General features: G+C 52.1%; 1 protein-coding gene across 1 annotated transcript in view; it reads right to left on the bottom strand.

Annotated features, from left to right (window-relative positions):
* Window positions 1–18,232, bottom strand: part of ARHGAP23 (Rho GTPase activating protein 23) — an 88,129-nt gene that overhangs the window by 3,642 nt on the left and 66,255 nt on the right. The window contains exons 21-24 of the mRNA XM_017879024.1: window positions 17,539–17,664; window positions 10,795–10,836; window positions 10,113–10,209; window positions 8,003–8,034 (exon numbers count right to left, since the gene is read on the bottom strand). Of these exons, the coding sequence (XP_017734513.1) occupies window positions 8,003–8,034; window positions 10,113–10,209; window positions 10,795–10,836; window positions 17,539–17,664 (297 nt within the window). The remainder of the gene's footprint in view (window positions 1–8,002; window positions 8,035–10,112; window positions 10,210–10,794; window positions 10,837–17,538; window positions 17,665–18,232) is intronic.

The following is an 18,232-nucleotide window of genomic DNA, read 5'->3' as shown; positions in this document are numbered from 1 at the left end:
CTCCTCCTCCTCCTCCTCCTCCTCCTCCTCCTCCTCCTCCGGCAGGCCCTCATTCTGCCCTCTCTGGGCCCTCCTGCCCCTCCTAATAGGGTTTCCCCGCCTCCACCCTTGCCCCAGCCCAGGTCCCTCCTCCAGAGCCACCATTCTGAAGCAGGAATCAGATCCTCACCCAGCTTTGCTCAGAAGCTTGCATGCCCCAGCACCCACCAGGATAAAGCACATGTTCCCCAGTTCAGCACATGGGGCTCTTCACAACTTTCCCAGCCCACTGCCCTGCCCTGCCCCCAACCCCAACACAGCCCTCACGTGGAAATACAGCACTACCAACCCTTCCTTTGATGTGACCTACACTGTTACATTGCTGCCAGCCCTTAATGTCCCCCTGCCCTATTTGCTGGATGAGCTCCTACTCACCCTGCAAGGCCCAGCTTAAACATGGCTTCCTCTGTACAGCAACCTCCCAGCCCTCCCTTTGCCTGAGATGGGAGATCACTTCTCTATGTTCCCGTCGTCTCACTGTGCTCCTAGCTCTTCTCACATCAGCCTCATTTAACTCTGAGCTCCTTGGGAGCAAAGGCTGTGACTTGGTTGTTTCTGCATGGCACATAACAGGTGCCATGAACATTAAATGAATTCAATGAACATTAAATGAACTAACAATTGGTGAGTGGAGTCCCCTTAACACAGGAAGTCTTGTAGAAGCAGATGCTGGGACTGGCTCCTGTCTTGGGCTGGAATGACATGACAAGATCACGCTGCCCTTCAGCTCCTCCTCACAGACCACCTCTTGTTTCAGCCATGGTGTAATAATGAATGGAGACCCGGATGCCTCTTGTGACCACTGCAGCTACTGTCCTCTCTCTCACATTAATTAGTTCTGAGAAAACCAGAGCATGTCAGGGACTCAGGAGTCACAGGCATGTGGCTCCTGGGCCATGGTTGCCCACAATGCACAACTCCAGAAGGCACCCCCTGGAGTTGTGCAATGTGATTGCACTGCTAGGATCAGCCTGGGGCATATGGTGGCCAATACTGCTTTCTTTCCTGGCCAGTGCTCTCTGAGAGACTTAAGAGGCCGCTAGGATCATCTGATCAAACTACCGTCTCATCCCAGCTGGTTCCAGAAGCAACAAGGTCAGACTGAGTTCTCTTCCAAGGAATGCAGAGGTCAGCAGATTCACAGAGAGATCAGGGAGTTAATCCAGGATACACTGCAGGAAAGCAGGGGCCGGCAGGAGCAATGGAAGGAGGTGACAAGGACCTGATGTAGGTCACTACAATGAACTTTCTCCCTGTCACAGCGATCTTATGATGGCGGTCCCTGTCACCAGAGGTGTGCATGTGCTGGCAGGGGCTCCATGCAGAGCTTACAGGGTACCCTTGCACCAGGCTAGAGCATTATTATTATTATTATTATCATTATTATTATTATTATTATTATTATTTTGAGACACAGTCTCCCTCTGTCACCCAGGCTGGAGTGCAGGTGGCGCAATCTCGGTTCACTGCAACCTCTGCTTCCCGGGTTCAAGCAATTCTCATCACTCAGCCTCTCAAGTAGCTGGGATTACAGGCACGCACCACCAAACCTGGCTAATTTTTGTATTTTTAGTAGAGATGGGGTTTCACCATGTTGGCCAGGCTGGTCTTAAACTCCTGGCCTCAAGTGATCCTCCCACCTTGGCTTTCCAAAGTGCTGGGATTACAGGCGTCAGCCACCGCACCCACAACCTTTTTTTCTTTTGTCCAGTGTATTCATTTGGCACACACCAGGCACCTGCCAGGTGTTGGGCACCTGCCAGGTGTCAGGCACATGGCTATGGAGTGGACTTAAAAACCTGGCCAGTGCAGTGCTCAGAGACCCAGACAGAAATTAGCCCAGTTCCGCCAGCCAGTCATCAACTGCTTTCACTCACTGCTATGGACTAAATTGTGTACCTCCCAAACTCACATGTGGAAGCCCTAACCCCAGTTTGGAGGTGGAGCCTTTGAGAGCTGATTAGGTTCAGGTGAAGGTGGGACTTTTTGATGGGATTGGTGCCCTTATTAGAAGGGACACCAGAGGGCTTGGGCGCTGTCACTCACTTGTGCTCTTTTCTCTCTGCCTTGCCTTATAAGGACACAGTGTGAGAAGGTGGCCATCTACCATCTACAAGACAAGACAGGCAGGGAACCCTCACCAGAAATGAGCCACACTGGCACCTTGATCTTGGACTTCTAACTTGTAGAACTCTGAGAAAAATCAATTTCTGTTGTCTGAGGCACCTAGCTATGGCATTTTGTTACAGCAGCCTGAGCTGACTTTATACTCACCCTGCCCTCAAGCTCTGATCTCACAGCCGGGCAGGGTTACCCAGGCCTCATCTCCTAACAGGTTCTGTCTCAGAGGGGAGGCTCTGGAGCAGGCGACTTGCTGGTTGTGAGACCTGGGGCAAGTTAGAGAAGCACCTCTGGCCTCTGTTTCCTCAACTGCAAAATAAGGACAATTCTAACTCAGGGCATTTGTGAGGATTAAATTCTGAGCACAGTAACACAGCAAATGCTCAATAAATTGTAACTACTCATATTGTTGAATACTTTAAACTTAGGAATCAGCAATGACCAAAGGCATTATTGATGATGACTGGACTGCCACCTTCTGCCAAACAAGCTAATTACCAGCAGGAATACTCTAGAGAAGGCGCTCTTAGCTGGAGTCCCTGGGTAGGCTTTGGGGATCCATAAACTCCTTGAACTTGCCACAGGATTTGTGTAGCTAGGTGTCTTTCTGGAGCAAGAGTGCATAACTTCCCTCTTTTCTTTTCTTTTTTTTTTTTTGAGACAGAGTCTCGCTCTATTGCCCAGGCTGGGGGTGCAATGGTGCAATCTTGGCTCACTGCAACCTCTGCCTCTCCAGTTCAAGTGATTCTCCTGCGTCAGCCTTCCGAGTAGCTGGGATTACAGGCGTGCACCACCCCCCCCCCAGCTAATTTTGTATTTTTAGTAGAGATGGGGTTTCGCCATGTTGGCCGAACTGGTCTCAAATTCCTGGCCTCAAGTGATCTCCCCACCCTGGCCTTCGAAAGTGCTGGGATTACAGGCATGAGCCACCATGCTTGGCCTCCTCCGATTCTTGAAGGGGCCTGAAGTAGATGGGGAATCCCTGCATTCCAATATCTATTGTCAATGCAAAAATTTTCACGGTCAATTCTCCCTCAGGGTCAGGGTCATGGAGAGGTTTCTTATGGGGCAAGGGTTGGGGTCAAGGAATTTGAGGAACTTGAATAAGGCAGGGCTGGGGAAATCAGACTGAGCCTGGTCAGGAGCTAGACTTCTCCCTGTACCAGTGGGGTGCTCAGGGGTTATTGCAGGCCGTAAAGACAGCTAAGCAGTAGGCAAGGGACCACCAGAGAGGATAAAAGTGGTCCCCTTCCCCAAGAACTTGGAATTAAGATGATAAGGAGAGTGGGGTGCAGTGGCTCATGCCTGTAGTCTCAGCACTTTGGGAGGCCAAGGCAGGAGGATCCATTGAAGCCAGGAATTCAAGAACAGCCTGCACAAAGAAGCAAGACCCCATTTCTACAAAAAATACCAAAAAATTAGGTAGGAGTGGTGGTATGTGCCTGTAGTCCCAGCTACTAAGGAGGTTGAGGCAGGAGGATCACTTGAACACAGGAGTTAGAGGCTGCAGTGAGCTGTGTTCAGGCCACTGCATTCCAGCCTGGGTGACAGACCAAGACCTGTCTCAAAAAAAAAAAAAAAAAAATGATAAGGGAGCCTTCTGAGTATTGAACAGCTCCACTCCACTTGCCGTGGAGCTGAGAGACTGCCATGTGTGCCTGCCCACACTCCTACCCGGGATAGCCTAAACCATCCACACAGGGAGGCAGGATCAAAATGTGGCTGTAACTTGGGGCACCGATAACGCCTGGGTGTCCTGGACACAGCCGGGAGAGTCTAGAGACAGGGCTGTCACATCTAGAACAATGGTTTTTGATGAGCTTGGGAGCACCCTGTCTAAATCGAATCCTCCCTAGAAACCCAACGATGTGAGACAGAACCAAGAGTGGCTCAGATGGAGGCCGTGGGAGCTTGGATCCCTGCACGCTTGGTTCTCTCATACACCTGTTGGTGGTCATGACCCCATAGTGGCTCCAGGGAACACAGTTTGACCATCACTGACCTGGGTTTTAGAGTCAGGCAAAAGACACAGAGGCTGGCAGTTGTGAGAGTCCAGCACTTGCAGGGTTTGTGCCCACCCACAGAGCTCACAGCCCGGCGGGAGGCCAGGCCCTGGTCCAGAGGCAGCCCCTTCCCTACAGCCGGGACAGGAGGCTGCAGGCTCTCAGATGCCTGGTGCCTCCTGCTTCCCTGACTCCGATTCCTGGTCTCCCCAGTAGATGAGACTGAGACCACTGCGGCACACACAACTGAATGTCCCTGTCCCTGCAACAGTTATTCCTATCGCTGTACTTAATAGACTGGCAGCCTGGTCCGTGCCTTCGTTTCTTAGAGGCTTGGCCAGCTGGTTTCAGCTCAGGCTCAGGACAGAGCCAGTCCCTGTGCCAGAAAGTCAAGAAACACTCAGAACCTGAGAGTAGAGGATTAGAACTCAGATGCCAGAGCACCACCAAGTAAGGAGGACACCTAACCAGCTCCCCTCCCTGAGGCCCAAGAATATGCCCAAACTTCTAGTTACTTAAGTTCTGTGAGCCTTGGTTTCCCCATCTGTAAAATGGGGATGGTACAAAACTCAAGGGTCTTTCGTAAAAATGAAATGAAACCGATGTTTGTGAAAAGTTCTCTGCATACTGGCTGGCACCTAGTAGGTGCTCAGTAAATGTGCATTCCCTCCTCTTTCATCTCACACTAGTGATTGTGATGAACTCACTAGGTCACAGTGAAGTCTCCGAGTCAGTTCACAGTAAAGAAGTACTCTCTCAAAAGCACGTTCTATTGTTCAAGGCCTTATGATTGAGAAGAAGGCCTCCTGCAGGAGTTCCCAGGCTAATGCAGGAGTCAGGCAGGCACAGACTGGGAAGCAGTAAGTGCTAGTGTCTCCGGAGGAAGAAATTTCAAGCCGGGCGGCTTCAAGGAGGCGGTGGCTTGTGAGCTCTGAGGAGGTCAGTGCTGAGACAACTGGAGACAGGGTGGGGTTACAGGAAGCAAATGAGGACATCTTCTGGCCAGAAGGGGCTCAGAAGGGGCTCTCCGGGGAGTATGGAGAAGCCAGGCCCAAAGGGGCGGGGCATGACTGCTGGGCAAAGTGCTGGCTCTTGAGAAGGGGCCGCACCCTTCAGAGGCCTCGGCCTGCCCATGATGCTCCTCAGCCCCTTCAAGAAATCTGCCTTGCTTCGTGGGACCCGTTTCAGACTTCCTTCATTCTGCTCAGACTTTCCGTGACACCTTCACGCCTAGCAGAGGTCCTCACCTTCCACTTCGCTGAGGAAAGAGCCATCAGCTGGGAGTGACCCCAATGACCTGCTGCCAACACTACCTGCTAGTGTGATCCCTGCCACCTCCCTCTCTTCCTACTATACCCGGGGATGCATCTGCTAGGAGCACAGGCTGCTGCTGCTTCATGGGCTCTGCGTCCAGCTCTTGTTCTCTCTCTGTCTCTCTCTCTCTCACCTGGATCATTCCCGTTGGCAAGTAAATATGTGCTTTCATCTTTTTTTGTTTGTTTGTTTTTGAGACAGGGTCTTGCTCTGTTGCCCAGGCTGGAGTGCAGTGGCATGATCACGGCTCATCACTGCAGCCTCAACCTCCTCCCAGGCTCAAATGATCCTCCTGCCTCAGCCTCCCAAGTAGCTGGGACTACAGGCATGCCCCACCATGCCTGGTTAATTTTTGCATTTTTGTAGAGTTGAGGTCTCACTATGTTGTCCAGGCTGGTCTCGGACTCCTGGGCTCAAGGGATCCTCCTGCCTCGGCCTCCAAAGGTGTTGGGATTACAAGTGTGAGCCACCATGCCTGGCTGCTTTCATCTTTTAATGAAAGTTTCCCTCAAGCCACATATTTTCCCATTTTTGTTCTGTAAATACCTCTTCACAGTTCTCACAAGAGTGGTCTATGCATGCTCTCTTCCCTCCCTCAGTTTATTAGCTCATTCCATCTGGTTTCTGCCTCCACTGTGCCTCCAAACCTGCCAGACAGATAGTCTATTTGTTCATTAGCTTAGTGTCTGTCTCTCACTAGAAGATAAGCTTCGTGAGGGCAGGAACCTGTTTGGCTCATTATTTATATTTTCAGTACCCAGCACAGTACTGATATAGAGTAGACGTATTAGCCCTAACTTTTTCAAAAGCATTGTCAGGTGATTTGGAAAGTGTTTCTTCCTCTTCTATTTTCCTTTCTTTTTTTGAGACGGAGTCTCGCTCTGTCGCCCAGGCTGGAGTGCGGTGGCACGATCTCAGCTCACTGCAACCTCCTCTTCCCAGGTTCAAGCAATTATCCCGCCTCAGCCTCCTGAGTAGCTGGGATTACAGGTGCGTGCCACCACGCCCAGCTAATTTTTTTTGTATTTTTAGTAGAGTAGGGGTTTCACCATGTTGGCCAGGCTGGTCTTTAACTCTTGATCTCAAGATCTGGCCTCAGCCTCCCAAAGTACTGGGATTACAGGCGTGAACCACGGTGCCCAGGCACCCTCTTTCATCTTCCAAAAGAGATAGTGGAGAATTGGTATTATTTCTTAAATAACTGTTTAAATAACATTTAAATAATTCAACTATTTAAATAACTATTTAAATATATCAATATTTAAAATTATACTATTTTCTATTCAGAATACTTTAAAATTATTAAAGTAAATTGTTTAAAAATTTTAAAAATTCCTTAAATATTTGGTAGAATTTAACAGTGCAACCATCTGGTCCTGAGTTTTCATTGTTGGGGGGTTTTAATTACATATTCAATTTCCTTAGGAGGTATAGGACTATTCAGGTTATCTATTTTTTTCTTAAGTGAGTTTTGGCAGTCTGAATCTTTCAAAGAATTGGTCTATTTCATCTAAGTTATTCAATTTATGGGCAACTTTATGCCCATAAATTCAATAACGTAGAGGTCTGTAGCCAGGCGTGGTGGCTCACGCCTGTAATCCCAGCACTTTGGGAGGTCGAGGCGGGCAGATCACGAGGTCAGGAGATCGAGACCATCTTGGCTAACCTGGTGAAATCCCGTCTCTACTAAAAATACAAAAAATTAGCCAGACATGATGGTGCGTGCCTGTAGTCCCAGCTACTCGGGAGGCTGAGGCAGGAGAATGGTGTGAACCAGGGAGGCGGAGCTTGCAGTGAGCCGAGATGGTGCCACTACACTCCAGCCTGGGTGAAAGAGCGAGACTCCGTCTCAAAAAAAATAAATAAATAACTTAGGGGTCTGTAGTGATGTCCCTCTTTCATCCCTGATATTGATAATCTGTGCCATCTTTCTTTTTATTCTGTCAGTCTGGCTAGAGGTTTATCAATTTCATTTTTTTTCAAAGAACCAGCTTTTGGTTTCATTGCTTTTTTCTAACTCTTTTCAATGTCATGGATTTCTGCTCCTCTCTTTATTTCCTTCTGCTTGCTTTAGGCTCTCCAAAGACCTTAAAGGATATCTGTTTCATTTATTATAGCACCCCACAGATTTATTGATATCCCCATTTTACAGATGAGGAAGCTGAGGATCAGAAAGTGGTTAAGTAACTCGCCCAGTGTCCCAAACTACTAAATGGTGGAGCCAGAACTCAAACCCAGGACTGTCTGACTCCAGAGTCTGTGCTTCTAACCACTGAGCCACATTGCCTCCTAGGCACCTAGGCACCTCCTAGGCAACTCCCAGGCCAGGTCCTTCTACTACAGCAGATGCCTCACCAAACACTGCCAAGGTAAGCAGCTTGGCACTCAGTACCTCCTGCCTTCCCTCCCAGGGACCATCAACTTTCCCCATGGTCCAATTGCCATACCATCAACTCCCCTGAACAAAAACCAAAGTGGGCTGGCTTGTACAGGGATCAAGCCTTCAGAATTGCCTCCATACGTACCTTGGACTTGGCTGAACTACAGGTGGTAGAATCTGTTGGTGAAAGAAAAAAAAATGAAAGTTGTATCAGGGAGAAAGAAAGCTGAGTCTTATGCACACAATTCCCTCTCCTCAAAGGCTTCAGAAACCAGGGAATTCTGAAACATAAGATCTCCCCAGGCCCTAGGAGTATGATGGACCTCTGATGTCATTTTCTATGGGAGAGGGATGGAGCAGAAAATGATGTTAATTGCCACTTCCTCTAGAGGCAGGAAGTGACATCAGGCTGCCAGCCACTGGCCCCTCATTTACTGATGGCTAAGGGCAAGGGGGCATTGTCTTTGAGCCTGGTTCCTCTTCCCTTCCCCTCCCGTCCCTGTTACTCTGAAGCACTGGAGAGAAAATGCCAAATATCAGATGCAGTCCATGGAAACCACCACAGTGAAACACAGCAAATCACAGGTGCTCTGGAGAAATGGAGACCACACAGTGCACGGAGAGGTGGGTGCCCTACATCCACCCCCAAGCACATGAGAAAGAAGAGGGACCACGTGAATAATGGATAAAAGAGCAGAAATGAAGTGGGTGGGACGCAGGAGGTGGAGTGGGCTGGTGATTAGAGCCTTGATAGGTTCCACCTCCGGACCCGCGGTCACCCTGCCCTAATGGGCAGGGTCCCCAGTTACAACCAGAGTTACGAAGGAGACTAAAAGCATGGTTTCTGTGGGACTTGGGTCCCACTCCCTTAATATCACTGGGGTGGAGAAGGAACCAGAAACATGTCCTGGCAGGTCCTCTCCAAGGCTAGAGAGGGAGCAGATTGGTCCAAGGCCCTCCCGGGGTCCCACAGGGTAGTGGGCAGGTGCGGTTAATCCACACTCTCTGGCAGGCAAGTTAGACGCCCCCTCTCCAGACCCCTCCCCCTGCACAAGGTGAGAAAAGCAAGATGGAGGACCACACACGACACACAGGGCACGGGGGGCGGCGGGTGATTAGAAGAGACACAGGGCCCCTCTCTGCCGTCCCATCCCCATGTCTCCTGCCCCCTCCTGAGCCTGCCTCTGGTGACTAGGGAGCTCCTGTGTGCCTCTGTCAGAGACAACAGAAATGCTAAAACTAAAGGGAGGGACAACCATGGCAGGGGGAAGAGTCAGTGGCTGCAGCCACAAAGGGAGTGGCCCTCATCTGTCTCTGAGGACGTAAATCATCTGTCCTCTGCCACGAGGGGGCCACAGGCCTTGCAAACATGACTTAGGGCCCCGGTTTCTTAAGCAGGAAGAGGCGGCCCATTGGGGTGACTGAGGCAGGAGTTACAGATAACTCCTGGGCGTGGCATCGCTGGTCTCCAGAGAGCCTGGGTCCCCAACCCGGATGACCAGCAGTGGTGAGACTTGGCACAGAGAGGCCGCAGCGTCTGTGGCACTGCAGGAGGGCAGCAATCCAATGCCCAGGCGTCCAGGCAACGGAGGGGGCCCTGGGCCCAGTGAGTGCCTCCTTCCTCCTGAGAAGGCGCTTTAGGATGGGAGGGGCGTGGACTGCTGGGGTAAGCTGATAACAAGCAGGGGTAACTGGCATGTCACCGTGGGGTCCTCACAGCCTGGGACATTCTGCCTGCCTCTGTGCCCACCCAGCCTTCTTATAATCACCCGCCACTGTTAGTGACCGAGGCCGCAACACCGCACTGTACCCTTTAAATCTCCAACAGGTCCGCTGGAGGAGGGGACGGGGAGGAGAAGAGGAAGGGGTGGGAGGAGAGCACGGGGAGAGGAGGAGGGAGAGGCGGGGGTGCAAGGAGAAAAGGAAGAAAAATTAAAAAGAGGAACATGCCCAGAAGGACACAGCCAGCCCGTGAGAAATTAAAGGCTGAGGAAAGAAACCAGTGAGAGAGGGTGAACAAAGCTCTGACCCTGCCCGGGGCGGGGCAGCTGCGCAGACAGGAGGCGGGCACGGGGCGAGCTGGACTTCCCCAGGGAGGGAGAAGGCCCCCAACAGCTCCATCTCCACGGCGGCTGGTGGGGCGGGGGGGCTGCTGGGGTGGCGCAGGGAAGCTGGGCATCTGGCCAGGCATCTGGGGCCCGCAGGAATGTAGCGTCCACCCTCCCACCTCCCCACGCCCAGGCCCCTGCGCTCACCTGACCCCGGGTCGCCAGGGGGCACTGTCCTGCCAATGTTGGGCAGGAGGTACTCAATGTTGGGCACTGCCTGAGGCTCCTTGTCGCCCACAGGGGTCTGCGAACAGGAGGAGGGGTCAGCTGGCATGCCCTCGGATGCTGCGCTGCTGACCCCCCAGAGGGGGGTGCCCTGATAACGGAGCCCGTGTCTCCTCCATCAGACCAGGCTCACTGGGGCAGGGACCGTCTCCCTTATCAGCCGGGTGCTCTCGAGGATGATTCCTACATGTCCCCTATTAGACAGTTCTGTGCCTTCCTCAATACCTCAGAACCATGAAGGCCAGAGTGGCCCCTTCAGCTGGGGGTAGGAGCTGTGTCTCCCATACCAGACTGGAACTCCTCCAACCTATGTCCTTCCCGGTAGCCTGGAGGGCGGGAACTGCCTTTACTCCTGAACTGGGTTCCCTCTGAGCAAGGTCTGCATCTCCCCCAGTTAGACTGGGGACTCCTGAAGGCAAGCTTTGTGCCTCTCTATCAGACTACGGGCTCCTGAGGAGAGGGTCTGTGTTTGCTCCATCAGACTGGGGAAGCCTCAAGGACAGGCACTTTCTCCGGCTTAAGTCTCACTGCCCGCCTCACCCCCAAGGACTGGGGCTTACCCCAGACCAGCCCCCATACCAGCCCGGCCCGCAGCATCACTTACTCTCTCTCCCTTGTCCTCTTCATCACTGAAGAACCAGTCTGACTGCAGAGAAGACAAAAGGAAGGGATGAAATCAGCGTAGGAAAGAAGTCTCCACCTGCTCATTCCAGAGGACCCGCTCAGGCGGCAAGGGGCGCCTCTCTCTCCACAAACCCCAGGCTGGCGGGGCTGCAAAAGAGGGCTCAGAGGGAGCTTGACGGACCCTAAAACCTGACTCCACAGACTGTAAAAAACCCTAGGGCAGAGAAAAGGTGGGACCCCAGTGTGGGAGGAAACACGGCCGGGAGTGGGAGGGGCGACCTCAGACCGGAGAAAGGCTCAGGGAGAGCTTCGCTTTTACTTTTCTCTAAACACTGTCCTGGGCACACCCCTGTGGTACACTCCTCACGGCGAGCCAGGGGGCAGGGAGGCACCAGTGCCCTTAGTGTCGGCCAGGTCCATGGCTGTAACAGCCAAGCGTGCCCCACGCCACCTGCCACCCATGGGTGCCACACTGACAACAGGGGTGTCACATACCCAGCCCAAAAAAGGAAAATGCCAGGAGAAAGGTGTTGGAGGTTTCCTGAGGGGCAGGAGGTGAGAGCTTTCTCATAAAGGCCAAACAAGAGAGAAAATAAAGATCCCTACACTTTAATATTTTTTGTAAAATTTGAGAATCTTGAAGATAAAATTCTAAGTTTTCTGGAAAAAAAAAATCCAGATTGCTTATAAATGAACACGTATCACAGATACTTGGAACTTTCAGCAGCAAGACACAAGAAGACAAGAAAGTAAGTTTCGATGTGTTGAAGGAACCTAGAATTTTATACCCTGCTAAATTCTCATTTAAATTTAAGTATAAAATAAAGCTATTCTTTTTTTTGTTTTTGTTTTTGTTTTTTAACAGAATCTCACTCTGTCACCCAGGCTGGAGTGCAGTGGTGCAATCTTGGTTCACTGCAACCTCTGCCTCCTGTGTTCAAGTGATCCTCTGGCTTCAGCCTCCCGAGTAGCTGGGATTACAGGTACACGCCACCACACCTGGATAATTTTTGTATTTTTAGTAGAGATAGGGTTTCATCATGTTGGCCAGGCTGGTCTCAACTCCTGACCTCAAGTGACCTGCCCACCTCCACTTCCCAAAGTGCTGGGATTACAGGCGTACCACAGATTGTTTTAATCACCCCTTAAGTGAACCTCCTGCTCTCTGGAGCCACTGCACCTGGCCTTGAAATAAAGGTATCCTGAGACATCAGAAAGTTTACTACACAAAGACTCTCTTAACTGAATACTTGAGCAAGTAAAGAGATGAACTTTGGCAAGCCCCAAGAAATAACTAAGGCACTTTTGGCTTTTATTTTATTTATGTTTACTTTTGAGACAGGGTCTCTCGCTGTTATCCAGGCTGGAATGGTGTGGCATGATCCTAGCTCACTGTATCCTTGAACTCCTGGGCTCAAGAGATTCTCCCACCTCAGCCTCCTGAATAGCTGGGACTACAGGCATGTGCCACCTTGCACAGCTAATTTAAAAAAAAAAAAATGGGCTGGGCGCGGTGGCTCAAGCCTGTAATCCCAGCACTTTGGGAGGCCGAGACGGGCGGATCACGAGGTCAGGAGATCAAGACCATCCTGGCTAACACAGTGAAACCCCGTCTCTACTAAAAAATACAAAAAACTAGCTGGGCGAGGTGGCAGGCGCCTGTAGTCTCAGCTACTCGGGAGGCTGAGGCAGGAGAATGGCCTAAGCCCAGGAGGCGGAGCTTGCAGTGAGCTGAGATCCGGCCACTGCACTCCAGCCTGGGCAACAGAGCCAGACTCCGTCTCAAAAAAAAAAAACAAAAAACAAAAAAAAATGTAGATTTTGTGATTACAAGCATGAGCCACTACACCCCACCACTTTTGGCTTTTAGATGTGGTGGAAGGAAGACACAGAAACTGATAAGCATTAGAAATTGACAGTGACAGGCTGGGTGCAGTGACTCACGCCTGTAATCCCAGCACTTTGGGAGGCCGAGGCGGGCGGATCACCTGAGGTCAGGAGTTTGAGACCAGCCTGGCCAACATGCTGAAACCCTATCACTACTAAAAATACAAAAAGTAGCCGGGCATGGTTGTGCACCCCTGTAATACCAGCTACTCAGGAGGGTGAGGCGGGGGAATCGCTTGAACCAGGGAGGAAGAGGTTGCAGTGAGCTGAGGTCACACCACTGCACTCCAGGCTGGGCAACAAGAGTGAAACTCCATCTCAAAAAAAAAAAAAAAAAATTAAGATAATTACCCTTTACCCGCCTCAACACCTATGAAAGAACAGGAATAGGCAATTTACAATCTCATTTATGTAGACTTAAAACACACAAAGAATATTATATACATTTAAGGATAGCCATGCATTTACAATAAGCGGAAGGCATCCTGGAAGGACACATATTAGCCTATTAAGGGTGGGCACTGGCCGGGCGCAGTGGCTCACGCCTGTAATCCCAGCACTTTGGGAGGCTGAGAGGGGCAGATCACGAGGTCAGGAGATCGAGACCATCCTGGCTAACACGGTGAAACCCCGTCTCTACTAAAAATACAAAAAATTAGCCCGGCAAGGTGGGGGCGCCTGTAGTCCCAGCTACTCGGGAGGCTGAGGCAGGAGAATGGCGTGAACCCGGGAGGCGGAGCTTGCAGTGAGCCGAGATCTCGCCACCGCACTCCAGCCTGGGCGACAGAGCGAGACTCTGTCTCAAAAAAAAAAAAAAAAAAGAGTGGGCACCTGGGGGAGGGGAGAGCAGAGTGGGTCCGGAATGAAGAGGGGAAACAAGGGGACTTGCCTGAGCATGCGCCATGAGCCTCGGTTATTATCGCTCATGATCTGACATGTGATTAACTAAAACAGCACAGGAAGGCCAGAAGGAAAACAAGAAAGAGATACAAGAGAGAGAGTGAAGGAAGATAAGAAAAATGCAAGCTCTGGCAGGGCGCAGTGGCTCACACCTGTAGTCCCAGCACTTTGGGAGGCTGAGGCAGGTGCATCAGCTGAGGTCAGGAGTTCAAGACCAGCCTGGCCAACATGGTGAAACCCCAGCTCTACTAAAAATACAAAAATCAGCCTGGCGTGGTGGCATGTGCCTGTAATCCCAGCTACTTGGGGGTGTTGTGGTGGGAGGATCACTTGAGCCCAGGAGCTGGAGGCAGGAGTGAGTGGAGACCGCGCCATTGCACTCTAGCTTGAGCGACAGAGTGAGGCTCTGTCTCAAAAAAAAAAAAAAAGAAAAGAAAAGAAAATGGAAGCTCTGGAGTCAGTTGTCTTGGTTCAAGTTCACCTTAGCCAAGTGACTATCCCTCTGTAAGTCTATTTACTTATCTCTAAAACAGGCATGATGTGAGCACCTCCTTCTAGGCCCGAGGAGGATTGAGATGAAATACCGTATGGAAAACATTGAGTGCAGCACATTGTTAATGTATAATAGATGTGAGCTACCGTTATTCAAAAGTGCGGTTTCCAGAGACAGGCTGACCGGGGGAGCCTGAGGATCGGCCCAAAGAAGCTAGCCTTTAACTCGGGTTCGAAGATGCCCAGAAGTACTTTGCAAACCATGGGGTCTACAGGAAGCGCTCGGGTGGCCACGGCTCTCAAGAGGAATCCACACTAGTTCCTGCCACCCTGCTTCTGCGCGTGCTGTTTTTTCCGCCTGGGATAACCTTTCTCCCTGCTCTGCCTGGCTAAGTTCTCATCATGGTCCTCTAAGACAGTTCAAGAACTCCCTGACTACGATCCCAGCCCTGCACCCAGGGCCGGGGTGGGTCCTTCTGTGGGGCTTCCTTGGGCATAGCCCAGAGCACAAAGAGACACAGCTTTTACTGGCAATATTCTTTCTGAGCAGGCTCCCATTCATCTCCGTGTTCCCAGCACGGGGATCTGTCTCTGGTGTGGAATAATGACCACGACGAAGAGGATGACAGTCAATTCTCACACAACACTTAGGACCTACCAGGCACCGCGGCGAGTGCTTTAGCAGACATTCACAACGATGTGAGGTAAACAGACTGCCATCTCTACCTTACAGATGTGGAGACTGAAGCACAGCAGGTAAGGAACTTGTCCAAGGCCACACAGCACATAGGAGCAGGCTGGCCCCAGAGCCACCGCCATCAATCCCCCCACCTCAGGGGGCATTTGGCAACGCCTGGAGACACTTTCGATTGTGACAACTAGGGTGACATTCCCAGATTCTAGCAGGTAGAAGCCAGCGATGCTGCTCAATCTCCTATAACACACAGAACAGCCTCCCACAATAAAGACTTACCTGGACCTCAGAGGTCACTAGTGCTGAGGCTGAGAAACATTAGGTATCGCTGCCTTTGCTGAGTGAGTCCCTGAGTAAATGCCCTGGGCTGATCTTTGTTTGGGTTCCATTGGACTTCGTAAACACAGGCAGGGGCTGCTGGCAACTTACCCGCTGTGAGGCCGGACACCGGGGTTTGCTCTCCTCTCTGCTCTGCCACTATCTTCCTGTGTGGCCCTGGGCAAGTTGCTGTTCCTCTTTACCCCTCAGTTGCCACCCTCTTTCCAACCTGAAGACTGGTCTGGGTGCCCCAAGTGACAGCAGCACTGCCCTGGCTACGGAGCCTCCAGGCTAGACAGAGGCGGCACACGTGGGTGGGCAGGCTTTCAGGGCTTGCAGAGTGGGTGGCTCATCCCCTCGACAATCATCCAGGGCTGATTACGTTCAAATGCCAAGGAGGCAGAGAAGGGAAGACCACCAGCTCAGTTAGTTCTCGGGAATGAATCTCTGAGTAGAAAAGCCCAACCCGGCCGGGCGCAGCGGCTCACATCTGTAATCCCAGCACTTTGGAAGGCCGAGATGGGAGGACCGCTTGAGTCCAGGAGTTCAAGACCAGCCCTGGCAACATAATAAGACCTCATCTCTATAAAAAAATACAAAAATTAGCCAGGTGGTGTGGTGGTGCGCATATCTACTCCCAGCTACTCAGGAGGCTGAGACGGAGACGGTAGGATCGCCTGAGCCTGGAAGTGGGCCATATTTGCACCACTGCACTCCAGCGTGGGTGACAGAGTGAGACTCTGTCAAAAAAAAAAAAACACAAAGAGAAAAGAAAGAAAGAGACAGAGAGAAAGAGAAAGAAAAGCCCAGCCTGACATAACCTCAATTAGCAATTTACTCATTCATTTATTTACTGTACAAACACTGAGTGTCCACTGTGTGCCAGCCACTAGCGTCAGTGCTAAATGAGACAAACTCCACCTTCTCCACCCTGCCCAGAGCAGGGACTCCCATCTTGGGGCTTTGGCCTCCTTCCTCCCTGAAGGCTGCAGGTCCTGACACCTCAGCTGACCTCAGGCCTCAGGCTTCCAGGAGCACAGGGCCAGACACCCACTCTTCCCTGCTGCTGCCCCCAAAACACACCCTCACGGGAGATTCCAGGGCTCCCTGGTGCCCTGGAGAGCTAAGCTTTCCCCAGTCCTCGTCAGGAATCCCGATACTGTGGGGCGGCCCTGGCCTCCCAGACAACTCTGGAGTGGTGTTCCCAGTGTCCGGATGCAGCAGGCTAGGATCCTCCCTCCCGTGGCTCGGAGCCCTGAGCATGCAGTGAAGGAGGGAGATGGGCAGGCAAGGCTGTTAGCATGGCTTGGCTGCTCACCGCCTCACCTCCTGCCCCGGCCCCCTCCCTCCCTCCCAGGCCAGCTCAAGGAGGGACCCGGGAGTCTGCCCTTTGGGTTGATGAGGGGAGGAAAGCACAGGCTTTGGTAAGACAGACTGGCTTGAAATCTTGGGCTGCCACTTATTTAGCTGTGTGACCATGAGCAAGTCACTTTGCCTCTCTGAGCCTGTTTCCTCCTCTGTAAAATGGGGGTGACAGGGCCCAGCTTTCCTTTCCTAAAGTGTCTAGGGGACTTGGGGCTAAGGCTTCCCTTCCTCTGACCAGCTGCCAGTCTTATTTCCCCTGGCAGGAGGGGCTCTGTTCCCATCCTTTGTGGACTGTAACAAGAATTGGAAATGGAAAGTCTATATGATTCATAATAACATCCATGTGCGCCCCAGAAGGCGGCAGTACTGCCTTGGGGTGGGCTCTGGAAGACCAAGGCCTCCTGCGCCCTCTGCTGGCCACTCTGGGTTCTCCTCCACCCATGCACAGTAACAAGAACCTACAGGAACAGGGCTGTCAGCATCCAGGAAGCCATGAGAAGGGAAGTGGCCAGCCCAGTACATGCCAAGCACTGGTGCAGGATCCCGCCTCAGGCCGAGGCCCTGTGCCCTATCCCATCCACCCCTCGTTACCATGGACATCACCACTACCTCCCCGAAACCTCAGTGGGGCCAGCAGGGAAAGTCACTAGAGCCAGGGCCTCCTGATGTCAGGTGAGACCTTGGCCCCCGTCTGTTAGTGTCTGCCAGGACGCCTCTGCAGGGGCCACCTTTTGAAGCTGCCCCTTCTGCCTTCCACCAACAGCACCTTCCCTGCCCTTCCTCCTCCTCTGCCTTTCCCAGGCATCTTGGATGCTCGGGGCCTCTTGACTCTCCTGCTGGGGACCCAACATCCCAGGGCAGCAGGGATTCCAGGATCCACTCCTGTCTTGCCTTGAAATGCAGCCCATGGCTTTGGAGGAGTATATACCACCCTAGCAGCATGGTCTAAAGCTGCCAAGCCCTTCTTGGGCTCGAGCAAGAGTGAGGGGCTGAGCAAGAGCGAGGGGCTCAGAGGAACACGGCCTGGGCCCCAGGGGCTGCCAGGCGACCCTCAGAACAGGGACTTACGTGCTGGATCAGCGTCTCCACGATCTTGTAGCGGTCAGGCATGTGGGTCACCATGTCTGTCATGTTGTCCTCAGAGGTCCTCACCAGTGTCGGCCCGAAGACCAGGGCCAGGTTCCGGGGTTCCATCTGGGCAGCAGGGAAAGCAGGTCATGGTCAACATCCTGAACTCAGTCTTCCCTCACTCTGGGCCCCCTCTGAGGCCTCTGTCCCCAACTACATCTTCACCAGTCCCCAGCTTAGAGGGTGGACACCCCCTTATATGGGCATGGAGATGCTTGATGAGTAGAGCACAGGCCAGATTTCAGCCCCATTCATCCCCAGGCCCAGCAGCCATGAGCAGTGCTCAACCTGCACACCTCTACAGGGCACCCCTGAGTGGTCAGTGCCAGCAGTGGGAGATCTTGCAGTAGGAAACATGTTGGAGGTCCCAGGGGTTATTTTAGGCCTGGGGGAAAAGTCCGATCACTTCCAGATGCCTGTAATCCCAGCTACTTGGGAAACTGAGGCAGGAGAATCGCTTGAACCCGGGAGGCGAGGGATGCTGTGAGCGGAGATTGCGCCATGGCACACCAGCCTGAGCGGCAGAGGGAGACTTTGTCTCAAAAAAAAAAAAAAAAAAAAATCCTATCACTCCCCTTATTTTCCCCACTGCAGAACCAGAAGGCATAAGGGGTTTGATGAGGCAAATGCAATG

This window comes from Rhinopithecus bieti, unplaced genomic scaffold (assembly GCF_001698545.2).
Source record: "Rhinopithecus bieti isolate Rb0 unplaced genomic scaffold, ASM169854v2 scaffold_10685, whole genome shotgun sequence".
NCBI lineage: Eukaryota > Metazoa > Chordata > Mammalia > Primates > Cercopithecidae > Rhinopithecus > Rhinopithecus bieti.
The sequence above is the reverse complement of the archived record's forward strand: the minus strand, read 5'-3'. Positions and strand labels throughout refer to the sequence as shown.